This window comes from Carcharodon carcharias, chromosome 17, assembly GCF_017639515.1.
Source record: "Carcharodon carcharias isolate sCarCar2 chromosome 17, sCarCar2.pri, whole genome shotgun sequence".
Taxonomy (NCBI): Eukaryota; Metazoa; Chordata; class Chondrichthyes; order Lamniformes; family Lamnidae; genus Carcharodon; species Carcharodon carcharias.
This window is the reverse complement of record NC_054483.1, coordinates 53,104,995-53,125,375: the sequence shown is the minus strand read 5'-3', so window position 1 is coordinate 53,125,375 and position 20,381 is coordinate 53,104,995. Positions and strand designations below refer to the sequence as shown.

The 20,381-nt window shown below is 44.7% G+C and overlaps 1 protein-coding gene across 4 annotated transcripts in view; it reads right to left on the bottom strand.

Annotated features, from left to right (window-relative positions):
• The window catches only part of fam13c (family with sequence similarity 13 member C), a 148,694-nt gene that overhangs the window by 72,442 nt on the left and 55,871 nt on the right, over positions 1–20,381 (bottom strand). For all 4 annotated transcript variants that reach the window (XM_041209020.1, XM_041209023.1, XM_041209024.1 and 1 more), the window contains exon 5: positions 2,950–3,013. In XM_041209020.1, the coding sequence (XP_041064954.1) occupies positions 2,950–3,013 (64 nt within the window). The remainder of the gene's footprint in view (positions 1–2,949; positions 3,014–20,381) is intronic.

The window sequence follows — 20,381 nt, the reverse complement described above, 5'->3', positions numbered from 1 at the left end:
TGATGTGTGGCTTGGAGAGGAACTTGCAGGTGGTGCTGTTCTCATGTGTCTACTATCCTTGTCCTTCTAGGCCATAGAGGTCACAGGTTTGGAAGGTGCTGTTGAAAGAGTTGGTGAATTCCTGCAGTGCATCTTGTACACACTGCTGCTACTGTGCATTGGTGGTGGAGAGAGTCAGTGAATGTTTGTTATGGTGGATAGGGTGCCAATCAAGCAGGCTTCTTTGTCCTAGATGGTATTGAGCTCCTTGAGTGTTGTTGGAGTTGCACTCATCCAGGCAAGTGGAGAACATTCCACCACACTCCTGACTTGTGCCTTGTAGATGGTGGACAGGCTTTGGGGAGTCAGGAGGTGAGTTACTTTCTGCATGATTCCTAGCCTCTGACCTGCTCTTGTAGCCACAGTATTTATATGGCTAGTCCAGTTTAGTTTCTGGTCAATGGTAACCCCAGGATGTTGATATTGCGGGATTCAGGGGTGGTTGAATGTCAAGAGGTGTTGGTTAGATTCTCTCTTGTTGGAGATGGTTTTTGACTGGCACTTGTGTGGCGTGAATGTTACTTGCTACTTGGCAGCCCAATCCTGGATATTGTCCAGGGGCAGAATCTTCAGCTCAGTGAGCGGGGGCGGGGCAGGTGTAAAATAATCCGGGGTGATGACAGGCGTGCATCCTGACGTCACCGCGTGTCATTTAGGTTTTCAGTTCGACGGACTGCCAAGTCGGTTGCGCCCCCGCCGGACTCTCAAAGGCCTATTAAGGCCTGTTAAAAATCAGTTTAGGCAAACAGCTGAGCTGCCCGTCCAACCTGCAGGCGAAGAGCCTAGGCGGCCTTCGCATTTTTCATGGAACCTCATCCACAGGCGGGATGAGGATTCATGAGTGATTTAAAATTTTCAGAATTTTTTTTTATTAATATTAATGCACATGTCCCAACTCGTGTGACAGTTTCACATGAGGGGACATGTCATAAAAATTTTTACAACAATTTATTACACTGTTTAAACTTAAAACTAATCTCTCTGAGGCACCTCTGTGCCTCAGGGAGATTTCTGCGCTCTTTCACGCACATGTGTGAAAGAGCGCATCCCGACTCAGTGAACCCTCCCAACTGCCCGCACAGGGAACGCTCTGTGCTTCCGGATGCGCGTCACACTGGGTGGGTCTTAATTGGCCCGCCCACGTAAAATGGTGGTGCGGACCCGTTTGGGGGCACTGATCGAGTCCCTGCCCTCACCCGACAGGCAGAAAATTCTGCCCCAGGTCTTGCTGCATTTGGACATGGACTGCTTAATTATCTGAGGAGTTGCGAATGGTGCTGAACATTGTGCAATCATCAGCGAACATCCCCACTTCTGACCTTATGATGGAAGGAAGGTCATTGATGAAACAGCTGAAGATGGTTGGGCCTAGGACTCTACCCTGAGGAACTCCTGCGATGATCTCCCAGGACTAAGATGGCTGACCCCCAACAACCACAACCATCTTCCTTTGGGCTAGGTATGACTCCAACCAGCAGAAAGTTTTCCCTGATTCCCATTGACTCCAGTTTTGCTAGGGCTCCTTGAGGCCACACTTGATCAAATGCTGCCTTGATGTCAAGGGCAGTCACTCTCACCTCATCTTGGGAGTTCAGCTCTTTTGTCCATGTTTGGACCAAGGCTGTAATGAGGTCAGGAGCTGAGTTCCCCTGGCAGAACCTAACTGAGCATCAGTGAGCACATTATTGCTGAGTAAATGCCACTTGATAGCACTGTAGACAACACTTTTCATCACTTTGCTGATGATCACGGTAGACTGTTGGGGTGGTAATTGGCCGGGTTGGATTTGTCCTTTTTGTGGACGGAGCATACCTGGGCAATTTTCCACATAGCCGGGTAGATGCCAGTGTTGTAGCTGTACTGGAACAGCTTGGCTAGGGGCGTGGCAAGTTCTGGAGCACAAATATTGCCACAATCAATAAAAATGGAAAGACACACAATGAGCACATTTCCAAAACCAGTATCTGATGTTTGTTGCTATGATTAGTGAATTGGTGCAAGGATATTTTTAGCAGCTTCAGCAAAGAAATATCGTTTCCTTAACCTTGTCTCTTATTTTATACAAAAAAGAACCATGCGCTGTATAAAAGATTTAATTTAATTTTTTTCTTCAAACTTGTCTATTAAGTGTGCATTAAAACAATTCAAGTAAGTTTCTTGAATTTTTTTTCTCACCAGGATGTGCTTCATTAATTACGGACTTTTTGAAGGTTCAACATTTTACGCATCAGTCTTTGATGGGACAGAGGGAGGAGGGACAAAGAAAACACTTGAAATCTGATAAGCGCATTAGAATTTGCATTCTAAACTACAGATGAAAAATTATAAAGATTAAATCATATCAAAATTTGCATCATATAGAAATACATCAAAGAAATGAATTGTGACATGCAACAGCAACTTGCATTTATATAACACCTTTATCATAGTAAAAACTCCCAAAGCACTTCACAGGAGCATTTTCAGACAATTGATCCAAAGAAGGAGGCATCAGGACTAGTGACCAAATGCTCAGTTAAAGGGATAGGCCTTAAGGGAGAAGGATGTGGAGAGATTTGCAATGGGAATTCCAGAGCTTTCCAGAGCTGGCTATAGGTGTGGCCGTCAATCATCGGGTGAAAGAATTTCAGCATACACAAGAGGCCAGAGTTCAAGGATCATAGCGTTCTCGGAAAGGTTGCAAGGCTGGAGGAGGTTATGAAGATAGGGAGGGGTAAGGCCAAGGAGGGATTTGAACACAAGGATGAGAATTGTACATTTGAGGTATTGGTGGAATGGGAGCCAATGTAGGTCAGCAAGCCCAGCAAGGCGAATGGAATTGGTGAGAGGTAGGATACTGACAGCAGAGTTTTAGATGAGTGCAAGACTATGCCAAGTGAATATTTAATGGCTTTAATGTTTGCTACCTACCTCATTGGAATCCCGTGCTTTGTCTGTGGTTTCTTGTTCAGCCTGTTCAGGTGACATGTTCTCTCTGAAAGAGAAGTTAAGGATATATTTACACAGGATGTTACTAGAGGCCAGAAAAAGACAAACATGTGGGAAACTTACAAGTGCACCATTTGCAATACGCCATTTTCCCTGAGTTATGATGTCAAAAGGCATGAAGATGTTGGTACTAGCAAAGTGCACCTTCATCATCTGTGTGAGGTATACATACACAACTGATTGATTGATGTTGCAATGACCATCTACTGCAGCCTGCAATGACCCTGAGGTATAAAAGCTGAGGATCACAGCAGCCTTAACAGCCAAGGGCAAGGAAGAGCGTTACCTGGAGCTAGGCTGCAGCCAGGTGCAAAGCACTGAAAGTATCCTGGTAAAGTTCAGTATCCTCACACCCTACTCCTCACTGAACTGCAGGTATGTGGTTTTTAGTCTGTACACTCTAGTGGGGTAAGGCCACCTGTGGGCTTCCCTCCTCCTGCCTCTCCGTTTTGCAGCTGGGATGGACCCTCACACATTACTCTAGCCTCTTCTTCCGGCCACAACAGCGTTCCGATCAGTACATCCTTCAACAGCACCTCTCAGATCCATGACCTCCACTGCCTAGAAGGCCAAGTGCAGCACGTGCATGGGAACACCATCGCCTCCAACTTCACCATCAAGTCACACAACATCCTCATGTGGACATATATTACCAGTCCTTCCCCATCACTGGGTCAAAGCTTAACCTAACAGCACAGTGGAGTTCCTGCACCATATTTACAGCAGTGGTTAAAGGCAGTGCACTACCACCTTTTAGAGGTATGCAATAAATGGTGGAATTGAAACAATGGGAGAATTAATTTAAAGAGCCATCAATAAAGTTAATCAGAAGACCCAAGTCAAAATAAAAAAGTAGTGCTCTCACATGACCTCAGGATTCCCAAAGCACTTCATAGCCAATGGAGCAGAAATGCTGTAAAGTAGGAAAACATGGCAACCATCTTGACACAGAGAGATCCCACAAACAACCACTTAAGAACGCCACCACTCTTCCACAAATAGTGCCATGGGATCTTTCATGCCCAACCATAGGGAAAGTTTAACATGAAGCTTAAGCAGCCAGAACAGCAAGTGTCTCACAGCTGGTCAAAACAAAGCAACAAGTGATTTAGCCAAGAGCTGCTGATAATCCCATCCACTGCTGCCCACCCCATCATTTGTAGACTTGTTGTATGTTATGCAATATTGTCTATTGTAGACCTGATCAATTGTTGAAAACAGCATTTGGGCCCTTAAGCATTTGCAGAATAAATAGGTGTAGTCTATAGGTGGGTGCATGACATGTAAAAAAGGTGGCCCACCTTAAAATGGTGGCGGCTATTCTTCTAGTGTGAAATGGGTAGGTGAGAGTGTGATGCTGTTTTCACTGTCCAGATAGCCACTATATTAATGTTAAGTAATTTTAAATTATCCCTCGTCTTTTCAAAGGCTGTTTGCAATCAGATAGAGTCATAACAGCACAGAAAGAAGCCATTCAGCCCATCGAATTGATGCAGGCTCTCTGTGGGCAATCCAGTCAGTCCCATTCCCTGCTCTATCCCCATTGCCCTAAAAGTTTATTTCTTTCAATTGCCCATCTAATTTCCTTTTATAATCAGTGATCTCCATTTCCTCCACCCTCATAGGCTGAGAGTTCCAGATCATTACCACTCGCTGCACAATGAGGTTCTTCCTCACACCCTCAGTAACTCTTGCCCCAAACCTTAAACTGTGTCTCTGGTTCTTCTACCATCAGCTATTGGGAATGGCTTTCCTTTGTCTGCTTTATCTAACCCTGTCCATCTCTATCAAATCTCCCCTCAATCTCCTTTGCTCCAAGGAGAACAGCCCCAACTTCTCCAACCTAACCTCATAGCTAAATTCCTCCCTCCTTGGAACTGTTCTGGTAAATCTCATCTGCATCCTCTCAAGGACCCTCTCATCCTTCCTAAAGTGTGGTGACCAGACTGGACATAATACTCTAGCTGTGGCCAGGCCAGAGCTTTACGTATGTCCAGCATAACTCCCCTGCTTTAGTAATCAATACCTCTATTTATGAAGATCAAGATCCCATATGCTTTGCTAACAATTCTCTCAATAGGTTCTGCCACTTTCAAAGGTTTTGCATATGAACCCCCAGGCTCCCTCTGTACCCTCTTTAGAACTGTGCTATTAAGCCTATATTGCGTCTCTTTATCCCCTCTGCCAAGATGCATCATCTCACACTTCTCTGTATTAAATTTCATCTCTCACTTTTATGCCTATTCTGCTAGCCTATGTGCATTGTAGTTGATTGATATCACCCTCACTGGTTGCCACACCTCCAAATTTGGCATCATCGACAAATTTAGAAATTATACTCTGCAGTCCAATAACCAGGTCATTTGTATATTTAGTAAAAAATCCTTGGGTAACACCACTGTCTGCCATCCTCCCATCTGAAAAACAATTAGTTACCACAACTTGTTGTTTTCTGTCCTTAAGCCAATATTTTTACAGAAGCTGACATTGACCCATCGCTTCCATGAGCCTCAGTTTTGTTAACCAGTCTTTTATCATATCGCCCATCAAAGGAAGACGAGTTAAACCTGTGGGAATTGTGGAGAGACTGGACAATGCAGGAAGCTAGCAAGGAGCGAGACAGCCTCAGGTCCATGGATTATACATCAAGATCCCTCCTCTCCATAACCAACCTTTTATGTTGTACCTTGTCTAATGCTTTCTTAAAATGCTTATGGACAACATCCACTGCATTCCCTTCATTGACCTTCTCTGTTACTTTATAATGAAATGCAACTAGTGAAGCCATTATAAGTCCATGCTGGCTCTCCTTTGTTAACTTAAACCTCTCTAAGTGCCTGTTAATTTTTTTCCTGATTATTGTTTCTAAAACTTTTCTCACCACTGATGTTAAACTGACTAGCCTGTAGTTATTAGGAAAGTCCTTACACATTTTCTGGAATAAAGCTTTCAAATTTGCCACTTTCCAATCCTTTGGCACCTCCCATGTATCTAGGGAAGATTGGAAGATTATGGCAAACCCTTCTGCTATCGCCACTTCCACCAAGCAATCTGGTAACTTGTCCACTCTGAGCACATCCAGCTTTTCCAGTACATCCTGCTTATCACTTTCACCCCTTCCGCTGCTCCTACTATCTCTACTCTCGGTATTTTGACAACATCCATTTCCTTAGTAAACACCAATACAAAGGACCGGTCAAGAACTTCTCCTGAATCCATTTCAGAAATTCCTTCCCCTCCTTACTTTTACTCTAACACTAACCCAATTGATATTTGAGTAACTAAAGTGCTCCAACATCACCACTCTATAGTTCTTGCACATCTCTGCGATTTTCCTGCAGATTTGTTCCTCTCTCTCTCACTATTTGGCAGGCTATAGAATATCCCCAGTAGCGCAGTCATACCTTTTTTGCATCTCAACTCTAACTAAATGGATTCTCTCCTTGTCCCCTCAAGGACATCCTCTCTTTCCAACATTACAATATCTTCCATAATCAGCATTGCCACTTCACCTCCCTTTTTCCTTCTTTTGTCTTTTCTAAGCACTTTAAATCCTAGAATGTTAAGCGCCCAGTCCTCGTCATTGTTTAAGCCACATCTCCATTTTTTTCTACCAAATCATATTCTCAGACTGCTTTTCTGATCATAATTCACCGAACCGTATTTATTTCACTTTGTACTTTTTCATACATGCATTGTAATCCTGTTCTTGTATTCCTCATTGACTTTCTTAGTTTGTTCCTATCTAATATGGCATTATTTCCTTCTCTAATGCTATCCAACACTCTCACTTTATGCACTTTATTCCTCTTTTGTACTTCTACAAGCTGGTGTCATCCTCCTGCCAATTTTGTTTAAAACTACACAAGTGAATCTCCCAATGAAGGCACTGGTCCAGTCCTGTGTGGGTGCAACCCATCCCTTTTGAATTGGTGCCTCCAGCCCCAGAAATGATCCTAATGCCCCAAGAATCTGCCTCAAGACACACACTGATCCTCCCTATCTGCCTATTTCTACTCTCACCCACATGGCTGTGAGAGTAATCCACAGATTGCTACCTTCAAGGTCCTACTTTTTAAATGTTCTCCCTCGTTCATAAAAGTCTGACCATAGGACCTCAACACCTGCCCTTGCTATGTAATTGGTACCAATGTGTACCAGAACTTCAGTCCCACTGCCTTGACCCTGTAGAATATTCTGCGTCCTCTCTGTAATATCCTTTAACCCGGCACCAGGGAGGCAACAAACAATGCGGGACTCACAATGACGGTTATAGAATTGATTGACCGTCCCCCTATTATGGAATTCCATAAAACGACTGCATTTCTATGTTTCGCTGCCCCCTCCTCTACAGTCCATGCCCATGGTCTGGTCTGCACTCCTCAGGGTGTCGTCACTCCCAGCAGTCTCCAACACTGAGTAACTGTTTGAGAGTGGCGCACAACCCCACCTGCCGTTTCCTCTGACTCCCCTCCGCCACCCCTGTACTTCCTGCCTCTTCCTACTCTTCCCTGATGGCCGCCCACCTACTTATCCTGAACTTTTACTACCTGTGGCGTGACCATCTCCTGGAGCATATGATCCAGGAAACACTTGTCCTCCCTGAGCTCGAGCTGGAGCAGCTGGAGACAGTTCCTTTACACACAAAGTGTCCTGAAAGTCCCACATGGCACTGAAATTGCAAGGAACAGGTCTCAAGATGCACATCCATGATTGAGAAAAATCCCTACTCAGCTTTTTACAATCTGGTTAGTACCTTATTTAAACTATCAATTTAATTAATGCCTCTAGACCTCAGCTCCCTGATCTTGCTGTCTCCCACTCTCTTTCACAGATGTCTCCTTGAGCAAAATTTAATGACACCTCAACAGCAATTTGGAGGTGGGGGGTATTTAATCGGGTGGGAGTATGTGGGGTGGGTACACCGCTGATTTCCCACCTCTGTCTAATTAAGTCTGGGGCCAGGAAGACTTCATCCTGCCGCTGCTGATCTTCAATCAGGGGTGGGAAGAGGACTTGCACGAGGAGGAAGCCCAGAAACCAAACCCCATCGAGTTTGCTTGCGGGCTTCTGGGGGAGGGGTGGAGCCTAGTTCAAAACATTATGCGCACCCACACGCCAAGCGTAATGTTCTGCTCATGAAGTTTGTTCCAGACTCCAGCCACCCTCTGGGTGAAAAAAAAGTTCCTCACATCACATTTACTCCTTTTTAGTCCTCTGTAGAAACCATACTTAGCTCCTGTATTTATACTAGCAAAAATTCCAAAGATCTAATTCAGCCCCACTGACAGCCATTACTAGCTCGAATTAGCCACCTAATTAACTAACGATGTAACTGCCACTAGGCCTATTTACCACTGACACTGTGAAAGAAATTACAAGCGAAGTTTAAACTTCAATGCGAAAGGCAAAATTTAACTAAATTTTAGAAAGAGATCAACATTTATAAACCTTAAAATTCTCTTACCAAATTCCCAGAGCACTGTACTCTGTGGAAGCAATACTCCGTAAAACTGGACACATATCACATACTGCGCAAGCCATGAGGATGTGTGTTGCTGTACATGTAATTCCCCCTCTCTGCTTCATGAGCTCCAGCTGGGAACATGGACGAGCAAACTGAAAAGCACTTTCACAGCTTCAAAGTCAGTTCTACACATCAAGCAGTCAGTGGGGCTTCTCGACATGAGGGAATGGAGACCTGACAAGATTCGACATTTACATCACTGTTGACAGTGGCCAAATATAGTCACATTGTAGCATTGGGTCTCATCAGTTTGTCATTTAATTCTAAAATCCTTCCTAACCTACAAATGGTTTAAATGGTAAAAGTATTTTTTCTTTTAAATGATGCTTCCAATGTATAGAGTGAGGCAAATGTCTGCTCGACAGGCTGGAAAATGGGAGTGAATCCTTCTTTGGGATTCCCTCCATTATGAAAAATCCCACTGGAATGGACTGTTGGCAAATGTTCTGAACTACCATTTTCTCTGGAAATGAGATGCTGTTAATGGAGGATGGCTGCATTAGAGCCATTGGGAGTGGTAACATGGGCTACTGCTTGAAATGGGGATTCCCCATCTGTACGCAGTCGATGGGTGGTCACCACCCCCTGGGGTCTATTCACTTTCTTCCACTACAATCCAAGGCCATGGGAGCTTTCTCTTCTCCATGCTTCCTTCTCCCTCTGCTATTCTGCTCTAACCATTCAGAGCTTCTTGGAACCCATCTTTTATTTTTCTTAACTCGTTTCATTCACTCCTGCCCTTTTGCTTTCCAGCATCATCCCTTTTGACATTTAATCACTCCTGCCCTCTACCCTACTGCAGTCCTTCCCTTTCAGTCTTTCCCCCTCCCACCCGCCCCCCCACCCTCCAGCTGGACTTTGACTCTGTATTTGTTTAAAAGCTATTCTTCTCTTACCTCCTTAAATTTTGATGAAAGGTCATTGACCTGAAACATTAACTCTGTTTTTCTCTCCACAGAAGCTGCCAGTCTGCTGAATATTTCCAGAATTTTCTGTTTTTATTTCAGATATCTGGCTTCCACAGTATTTTGCTTTAGACTTATATCTCTCACCTGGGTGACTGATATGCCAACTCTCGAGGGAGCCTTGCTCACGTCCAAATGGGATTTTCAAATCGCGCAATTTGTTTTCCTGAATACAGAGGTATTTGTGAAAGAGGCTGTGGCTTTTCCCAAAATTTACTGGGAGGGTGGTCTGGCAGTCCTGGGGCACACAGCTCAAGCTGGATCATGGCTGACAGTGACATAAAGGTGACTTTAATGTCAGGAAGAACGGTGAACTAAACTCGCCCCTTTGAAGGAAACTTGCTCATGGGATATAACATTGGTGCCCAGTCTCAGTCAAGGCTAGAGGACAAACACAGGCTGGTCACTTAGATGCTGCAGCTTCCAGCAAATTGTGGTCAGCGCTGCTTTACCGCACCCAGTGATTAGATCAGCACGGGTTTTAAATGTTGTGAAACATCAAATTATGCTCACTGTCTGAGTTGTTCATATTTTACAGCGGGAAGGTAGTGAAACATTCATAATGCTCATGGTACTCACATTTCCAAGATCCTGTGCACAAACACCTAATATTTTATTCGACCTTTGCAGGAGAAACTACATTTACACTCAGCAGGCTTCCCACTCCATTTTACCAGCTTGGTGTAATCTCCATTCAGTATAATCTCCGATTCTCCCCCGTCTCAGCTTATCTACTGCTGAAACCCTCATTCATGCCTTTGTTATCTCTAGACTCAACTTCCAACCCACTCCTGGCTCTCCCACATGCTACTTCCTGTAAAGTGAGGTCATCTAAACTCTGTTGCCCATGTTCTAACTCATGAGTCTTATTTACCCATTATGCCTGCGCTTGCTAACCTATAATGACTCCTGGTTAAGCAACATCTCAATTTTAAAAATTCTCACCTTTGTTTTCAAATCCCTCCATGACCTCTCCCCTCCTTATCTCTTTAACTTCCTCCAGCCCTAGAGCCCCCTAAGATATCTGCACTCATCTAATTCTGGCCTCGAGTATCCCAATTTTAATTGCTCCAGTATTGGTGGCTGTGCCTTCAGCTTCCTAGACTCTAAGCTCTGGAATTCCTTCCCTAAACCTCTCCGCTTCCCTACCTCCTTTAAGATGCTCCTTAAAACCCAGGTTTTAGACATCTATCCTCATATCTCCTAGCATAATAACACTCCTATGAAATGCCTTGGGACATTTTGTTCCATTAAAGGTGCTATATAAATACCGTATATACTCATATAAAAGTCAATCTCATATAAAAGTTGACTTTTGGCCTTAAAAAAATAGTATTTTTCATATACCTTGTATAAAAGTCAACCCTAGTGTTTCAGGGATCAAAGCCCAAAACTTTTCAGAACTGAAGTACCTGTATAACCTCTATAATCACAGCAAAATCCTCAATTTATTATTCATTAAAAACATTATACATACTGTATTTCCTTACACTCCTACTTGTCAATTCAGGCAGGAGAAATGTAGGTCAGTTTTGATTTCTGGGGGCAGAAACTGTTATGAGGATGTGCTTTTTGAATATATAATTTCAGACTCTCAGACAGTGTGATTTAAAAAAAAAACTGCCCAAGCTGCTGTAATGCACACAATCTCGCATTTCACCAAGTGGGATGAAGACAGACACTCAAGCATGGAAGCATGAAAGATCCCATTCCCTGTCGGTTCACACCACCCTGAGACTTTTCAAATGTTTCTGAGATGAGACATCAAAGTGCAATTACCTGTTCTGAAACAATGGGCAGAATATTGCTGTCAGTGTGCAGGGGTGGGCCCGACACGCCTATGTGTAAAATGACGCGTGATGACATCGGGCATGCATCCGGGAGGCGGCTGCACACATGCCAAACTGTCAACAGCCGATTAAGGTGGATTCAAAATTGGCTTAGTTGTAGGAGACAGAGGGTGATGACAGAAGGCTGCTTTAATGATTGGAAGCCAGTGTCCAGTGGCATCCACAGGGATCTGTGCTGGGTCCCCTATTATGCGTCATTTATATAAACAACATAGATGGCTATGTGGGGGGGGGTAGGATTAGTAAGTTTGCGGATGACACAAAGATTGGCCGGGTGGTTAACAGTGAGGTTGAGTGTCTTGGGCTACAGGAAGATATAGACGGAATGGTCAAATGGGCAGATAAGTGGCAGATGGAATTTAATCCTGAAAAGTGTGAGGTGATACACTTTGGAGGGAGTAATTTGACAAGGAAGTATTCAATGAACGGCATGACACTAGGAAGTTTTGAGGAACAAAGGGACCTTGGCGTGTGTGTCCATAGATCTCTGAAGACAGAGGGGCATGTTAGTGGGGTGGTGAAAAAGGCACATGGGACACTTGCCTTTATCAATCGAGGCATAGATTACAAAAGTAGGGAGGTCATGTTGGAGTTCTATAGAACCTTGGTGAGGCCACAGCTGGAGTACTGTGTGCAGTTCTGGTCGCCACATTATAGGAAGGATGTGATTGCACTGGAGGGGGTGCAGAGGAGATTCACCAGGATGTTGCCTGGGATGAAACATTTAAATTATGAAGAGAGGTTGGATAGACTTGGGTTGTTTTCGTTGGAGCAGAGAAGACTGAGGGAGCAACCTGATTGAGGTGTACAAGATTATGAGGGGCATGGACAGGGTGGATAGGGAGCAGCTGTTCCCCTTAGTTGAAGGGTCAGTCACGAGGAGACACAAGTTCAAGGTGAGGGGCAGGAGGTTTCAGGGGAATGTGAGGAAAAACATTTTTACCCAGAGGGTGGTGATGGTCTGGAATGCGCTGCCTGGGTGGGTGGTAGAGGCGTGTTGCCTCACATCCTTTAAAAAGTACCTGGAAGAGCACTTGGCACATCATAACATTCAAGGCTATGGGCCAAGTGCTGGTAAATGGGATTAGGTAGGTAGGTCAGCTGTTTCTCAAGAGTCAGTGCAGATTCAATGGGCCAAAGGACGTCTTCTGCACTGTGTGATTCTGTGATTCTGTGAAGCCCATTAAAAAAGCAATTAAGGTCATTAGCAATGCTGCACCTCTAACCTTAAGATTGGTGGGCAGGCAAAGAGCGCAAATGGCCTTCACGTTTTTCAAGAAACCTCATCCACAGGCGGGATGAAGTTTCCTGAAGCTTATATAAAATAAATAAATAAATAAAGTTCCTATAAGCCTACCCTCTTACTCTGCCATCTGTACTCCTGTGTGTGTGCATGTGCGTGTGTGCATGTGTGTGCATGTGTGTGTGTGTGTGCATGTGTGTGTGTGCATGTGTGTGTGTGTGTGTGTGTGTGTGTGCGTGTGTGCGTGTGTGTGTGTGCATATGTGTGTGTGTGTGTGTGTGTGTGTGTGTGCATGTGTGTGTGTGTGTGTGTGTGTGTGTGTGTGCATGTGTGTGTGTGTGTGTGGGCCCAGACGAATGTGTGTGACTGAATGAATGATGGTCGCGTTTTACCTAGTTTGTTTTTAGCTCGGGAAATAGGTTCAATTAACTTATCTTGTTCTTTATTCTGCCTAGGAAAGCCTGTTTAAATCATTCTATTCAACCTCAAAGTGTAAATAATGGGACTGTTAGAGAATCAGCGAAGCACATCCTCCCTAAATTCTCAAGAAAACCCTGTTACGATCAAACATGGTGTGGGAGAATAGGGGAGTCATTTCACATCCCCATACGGTGTTATTGAGAAAACTAACAATTTGGCGAAGAGAAATAAACAGCGCACATGGAAACAGGATGTATGGGCCAACTTCCAGATCAAACATTAAGTAAATGAAGGTCCAGTTCGTGTGTCATCGGCCATCACCCTCAGCCTTCCTGAGGAGGGGATGGGAGGCTCGAGCCTTGCCAGTCAGGTCCTTGCGAATGCTGACTTAGTGCAATCCCCCTGCACCAAGGGTTGGGGCCATCAGTGAAACATTTTCTAACAGTGCAACCCTTCCTTTTCTTTCACCTTCTCCTGCCCCCAAGCATCATGGGAATTGCAGGCTCAGCCACACCGCCATTTTATCTCCCAGTATGTGGGGGTATAGGGAGGCACATTAAAAACAGAGAGAGAGAGAGAGAGAGATAATAAACAAGTGGTGTGGGCACCGCTTCCCCCATTAACTTATGGATTCTTATGGAGCCATGTTAGGTGTGCTGGGCAGGTAGGTATTTTAGTTGAAAAGTAAGTCCCTCAAAAAGATTACCCATGTAAAAGCCTTAATTTCTGCCTAAAAAATTGGTCTCAAAAATTTGACTTTTACAGGAGTATATACAGCAAATATAAATTGTTGTTGTAGATTAAACTATAAAAATGTTAGAAAACCATATTGTCAAACTAGTTTTCAAGAATTCTATTTTGTATGCGTGTGTGTGCGAGTGTGTGTATGTGTAGATATAAATTGTTCATTGTTAGTTGTTAAATATACACTTTTTTATGCCCATCACACAACAGTTAGGAGGCAAACTTCAGAAAAGTGTGCTCAAGAGGCAATTAATAGCCAATACCTGACCCTGCAACATAATGGTTGACATAGCAAAATTAATGGAAATACTGACTGAAAAATGTGACCAAAAATCACAACAGAATGAAAGATTTATGTTCAGGAAGTGCAGGTTATAAACAAAATTGATATGTACACATGACATTTACAATTCCAGTCTTTACATTTCCAACTTGCAGAAGTTGAACACAGTTTCAAATTAGCAGCAAAAGCCATCAACCATTGTCCAGTCATCTTCTAAGTTACGCTGCCCCTCAGGGAAGCAGCTAGCAAATTTTGAAATATAGACATACCCAGAATTAACCAGGAATGAATAGATCAAGCTGACTTGATAGTTGGGTGCTAAAGAGACTTTTATGCATTGCAGCAGGTGTAAAGGGAATGGACTTAGGGAAGATTAGAGAAGTTTAACTTCTAGGGTCTAAAAAAGGTGGATAAGGGTGGACATGAGTGAAGTATCTGAAATATTAAACTTTCCATATAGTATTTAAACCAGGATTACCTTTAAGGCCAGTTAAGCAAGGCATTGAAACTATAAATTTAGTTATGGGAAAAATAAACATTCAATAGATGCTAATTAAATGTATGACAAATGTTGAAATGAAGTGCCAGGTAACGGACTGTCAAAGGTGCCAAGGGAAGACAAAATAGACAAGATTAGGAAAGCTGGATATTAAACTTGGAAAATTGGCTTCAGAGCTGGGTGGTGTGGTTGGGTTGATTGATGCCGGGCTGGGTATTTTGATTTGCTGCCGGGCTAGGTATTTTGGTTTGATTAGTACCGGGCTGGGTATTTTGGGTTTGATTGATGCCAGGCTGGGTAATTCGGTTTGATTGATGCCAGGCTGGGTATTTCGGTTTGATTGATGCCAGGCTGGGTATTTTGGTGTGATTGATGTCGGGCTGGGTATTTTGGTTTGATTGATGCCGGGCTGGGTATTTTGGTTTGATTGATGCCAGGCTGAGTATTTCGGTGTGATTGATGTCGGGCTGGGTATTTCGGTTTGATTGATGTCGGGCTGGGTATTTTGGTTTGATTGATGCCGGGCTGGGTATTTTGGTTTGGTGCTGGGTTGGGTATTTTGGTTTGATTGGTGCCGGGCTGGGTATTTTGGTTTGATCGGTGCCGGGCTGGGTATTTTGGTTTGATGAGTGCCGGGCTGGGTATTCTGGTTTGATTGGTGCTGGGCTGGGTATTTTGGTTTGATTGGTGCCGGGCTGGGTATTTTGGTTTGACTGGTGCTGGGCTGGGTATTTTGGTTTGATTTGTTCCGGGCTGGGTATTACGGATTGATTTGTTCTGGGCTGGGTATTATGGAATGATTGGTGCCGGGGTGGGTATTTTGGTTTGATTGGTGCCGGGCTGGGTATTTTGGTTAGATTGGTGCTTGGCTGGGTATTTTGGTTAGATTGGTGTGGGCTGGGTATTTTGGTTTGATTGGTGCGGGCTGGGTATTTTGGTTTGATTGGTCCTGGGCTGGTATTTTGGTTTGATTGACGTCGTGCTGGGTATTTTGGTTTGATTGGTGCCGGGCTGGGTATTTTGGTTAGATTGGTGCCGGGCTGGGTATTTTGGTTTGATTTGTTCCAGGCTGGGTATTATGAATTGATTGGTACTGTGCTGGGTATTATGGTTTGATTTGTTCCGGGATGGGCATTATGGATTGATTGGTGCTGGTCTGGGTATTTCATTTTGATTGGTGCTGGGCTGGATATTTTGGACTGATTGGTGCCAGGCTGGGTATTTTGATTTGGTTGATGTCGGGCTGGGTACTTTGGTTTGATCGGTGCCGGCTTGGGTATTTTGGTTTGATTGGTGCCAGGCTGGGTATTTTGGTTTGATTGGTGCCGGGCTGGGTATTTTGGTTAGATTGGTGCCGGGCTGGGTATTGTGGTTAGATTGGCACCGGGATGGGTATTTTGGTTTGATTCTTGTCAGGCTGGGTATTTTGGTTAGATTGGTGCCGGGCAGGGTATCATAGTTTGCTTGGTGCCTGGCTGGGTATTTTGGTTTGATTGGTGCGGGCTGGGTATTTTGGTTTGATTGGTCCTGGGCTGGGTATTTTGGTTTGTCTGACGTCGGGCTGGGTATTTTGGTTTGATTGGTGCCAGGCTGGGTATTTTGGTTTGATTGGTCCTGGGCTGGGTATTTTGCTTAGATTGGTGCCGGGCTGGGTATTTTGGTTTGATTGATGCCGGGCTGGGTATTTTGGCTTGATTGGTGCCGGGGTGAGTATTTTGGTTTGATTGGTGCCGGGCTGTGAATTTTGGTTTGATTGGTGCCGGGCTGGGTATTTTGGTTTGATTGGTGCCGGGCTGGATATTTTGGTTTGATTGATGCAGGTCTGGGTATTTTGGTTTGAAGGCTGCCAGGCTGGGTATTTTGGTTTGATTGATGCCAGGCTGGGTATTTTAGTTTGATTGGTCCTGGGCTGGGTATTTTGGTTTGATTGACGTCGGGCTGGGTATTTTGCCTCGAATGGTGCCGGGCTGGGTACTTTGAATTAATTGGTGCCGGGCTGGATATTTTGAACTGATTGGTGTTCGGCTGGGTATTTTGGTTTGGTGCTGGGCTAGGTATTTTGTCTTGATCGATGCCAGTCCGGGTATTTTGGTTTAATTGGTACTGGGCTGGATATTTTGGTTTGATTGGTGACGGGCTGGGTATTTTGGTTTGATTGGTGACGATCTGGGTATTTTGGTTTGATTGGTGCCGGGCTGGGTATTTTGGTTTCTTTGTTGCTGGGCTGGGTATTTTGGTTTGTTTGTTGCCGGGCTGGGTATTTTGGTTTGATTGGTGCCGGGCTGGATATTTTGGTTTAATTGGTACCGGGCTGGATTTCTTGATTTGATTGGTGATGTGCTGGGTATTTTGGTTTGATTGGTGCCGGGCTGGATATTTTGGTTTGATTGATGTCAGGCTGGGTATTTTGGTTTGGTGCTGGGCTGGGTATTTTGGTTTGATTGGTGCCGGGCTGGGTATTTTGGTTTGTTTGGTGCCGGGCTGTGTATTTTGGTTTGATTGGTGCCGGGCTGGGTATTTTGGTTTGATTGGTGATGGGCTGGGTATTTTGGTTTGATTGGTGCTGGGCTGGGTATTTTGGTTTGATTGGCGCCGGGCTGGGTATTTTGGTTTGATTGGTGCCGGGCTGGGTATTTTGGTTTGATTGGTGATGGGCTGGATATTTTGGTTTGATTGGTGACGATCTGGGTATTTTGGTTTGATTGGTCTCAGGCTGGGTATTTTGGTTTGGTGCCAGGCTGGGTATTTTGGCTTGATTGATGCCAGGCTGGCTATTTTGGTTTGGTGCTGGGCTGGGTATTTTGGTTTGATTGATGCCGGGCTGGATATTTTGGTTTGATTGATGTCGGGCTGGGTATTTTGGTTTGGCGCTGGGCTGGGTATTTTGGTTTGTTTGTTGCTGGGCTGGGTACTTTGGTTCAATTGGTGCCGGGCTGGGTATTTTGGTTTGATTGATGTCAGGCTGGCTATTTTGGTTTGGTGCTGGGCTGGGTATTTTGGTTTGATTGGTGACGATCCGGGTATTTTGGTTTGTTTGGTGCCGGCTGGGTATTTCGGTTTGTTTGGTGCTGGGCTGTGTATTTTGGTTTGATTGATGTCGGGCTGGGTATTTTGGTTTGATTGGTGCTGGGCTGGGTATTTTGGTTTGATTGACTGCCGGGCTATGTACTTTGGTTTGATTGGTCCTGGGCTGGGTATTTAGGTTTGTGTGATGTCGGGCTGGGTATTTTGGTTTGGTACTGAGCTGGGTATTTTGTCTTGATTGATGCCAGGCTGGGTATTTTGGCTTAATTGGTACCGGACTGGATATTTTAGCTTGATTGGTGCCTGGCCGGGTATTTTGGTTTGATAGGTGCTGGGCTAAGTATTTTGGTTTGTTTGGTGCCGGGCTGTGTATTTTGGTTTGATGGTGACGGGCTGGGTATTTTGGTTTGATTGGTGACGATCTGGGTATTTTGGTTTGATTGGTGCCGGGCTGGGTATTTTGGTTTGTTTGTTGCTGGGCTGGGTATTTTGGTTTGTTTGTTGCTGGGCTGGGTATTTTGGTTTGATTGGTGCCGGGCTGGATATTTTGGTTTAATTGGTACTGGGCTGGATATTTTGATTTGATTGGTGATGTGCTGGGTATTTTGGTTTGATTGATGTCGGGCTGGGTATTTTGGTTTGGTGCTGGGCTGGGTATTTTGGTTTGATTGGTGCCGGGCTGGGTATTTTGGTTTGTTTGGTGCCGGGCTGTGTATTTTGGTTTGATTGGTGCCGGGCTGGGTATTTTGGTTTGATTGGTGATGGGCTGGGTATTTTGGTTTGATTGGTGCTGGGCTGGGTATTTTGGTTTGATTGGTGCCGGGCTGGGTGTTTTGGTTTGATTGGTGATGGGCTGGATATTTTGGTTTGATTGGTGACGATCTGGGTATTTTGGTTTGATTGGTCTCAGGCTGGGTATTTTGGTTTGGTGCCAGGCTGGGTATTTTGGCTTGATTGATGCCAGGCTGGCTATTTTGGTTTGGTGCTGGGCTGGGTATTTTGGTTTGATTGGTTCCGGGCTGGATATTTTGGTTTCATTGATGGCGGGCTGGGTATTTTGGTTTGGCGCTGGGCTGGGTATTTTGGTTTGGCGCTGGGCTGGGTATTTTGGTTTGTTTGTTGCTGGGCTGGGTATTTTGGTTCAATTGGTGCCGGGCTGGGTATTTTGGTTTGATTGATGTCAGGCTGGCTATTTTGGTTTGGTGCTGGGCTGGGTATTTTGGTTTGATTGGTGCCAGGCTGGATATTTTGGTTTGACTGATGTCGGGCTGGGTATTTTGGTTTGGTGCTGGGCTGGGTATTTTGGTTTGTTTGGTGCCCGGCTGGGTATTTTGGTTTGATGGTGACGGGCTGGGTATTTTGGTTTGATTGATGTCGGGCTGGGTATCTTGGTTTGCTTACTGGGCTGTGTATTTTGGTTTGATTGGTGCCGGGCTGGGTATTTCGGTTTGTTTGGTGCTGGGCTGTGTATTTTAGTTTGATTGATGTCGGGCTGGGTATTTTGGTTTGATTGGTGACGATCTGGGTATTTTGGTTTGATTGGTGCTGGGCTGGGTATTTTGGTTTGATTGACTGCCGGGCTGTGTACTTTGGTTTGATTTGTCCTGGGCTGGGTATTTAGGTTTGAGTGATGTCGGGCTGGGTATTTTGGTTTGGTACTGAGCTGGGTATTTTGTCTTGACTGATGCCAGGCTGGGTATTTTGGTTTAATTGGTACCGGACTGGATATTTTAGCTTGATTGGTGCCTGGCCGGGTATTTTGGTTTGATAGGTGCTGGGCTAAGTATTTTGGTTTGTTTGGTGCCGGGCTGTGTATTTTGGTTTGATGGTGATGGGCTGGGTATTTTGGTTTGATTGGTGACGATCTGGGTATTTTGGTTTGATTGGTGCCGGGCTGGGTATTTTGGTTTGTTTGTTGCTGGGCTGGGTATTTTGGTTTGTTTGTTGCCGGGCTGGGTATTTTGGTTTGATTGGTGCCGGGCTGGATATTTTGGTTTAATTGGTACCGGGCTGGATATTTTGATTTGATTGGTGATGTGCTGGGTATTTTGGTTTGATTGATGTCAGGCTGGGTATTTTGGTTTGGTGCTGGGCTGGGTATTTTGGTTTGATTGTTGCCGGGCTGGGTATTTTGGTTTGTTTGGTGCCGGGCTGTGTATTTTGGTTTGATTGGTGCCGGGCTGGGTATTTTGGTTTGATTGGTGATGGGCTGGGTATTTTCGTTTGATTGCTGTCGGGCTGGGTATTTTGGTTTGATTGGTGCCGGGCTGGGTATTTTGGTTTGATTGGTGCCGGGCTGGGTATTTTGGTTTGATTGGTGCCGGGCTGGGTATTTTGGTTTGATTGGTGATGGGCTGGATATTTTGGTTTGATTGGTGACGATCTGGGTATTTTGGTTTGATTGGTCTCGGGCTGGGTATTTTGGTTTGGTGCCAGGCTGGATATTTTGGCTTGATTGATGCCAGGCTGGGTATTTTGATTTAATTGGTACCAGGCTGGATATTTTGGCTTGATTGGTGCCAGGCTGGGTATTTTGGTTTGACTGGTGTCAGGCTGGGTATTTTGGTTTGATTGGTACCCGGCAGGGTATTTTGGTTTGATTGTTGCCGAGGTGAGTATTTTTGGTTGTTTGGTGCCGGGCTGGGTATTTTGGTTTGATTGATGCCGGTCTGTGTATTTTGGTTTGGTGCCGGACTGGGTATTTTGGCTTGATTGATGCCAGGCTGGGTATTTTGGTTTAATTGGTACTGGGCTGGATATTTTAGCTTGATTGGTGCCGGGCTGGGTATTTTGGTTTTG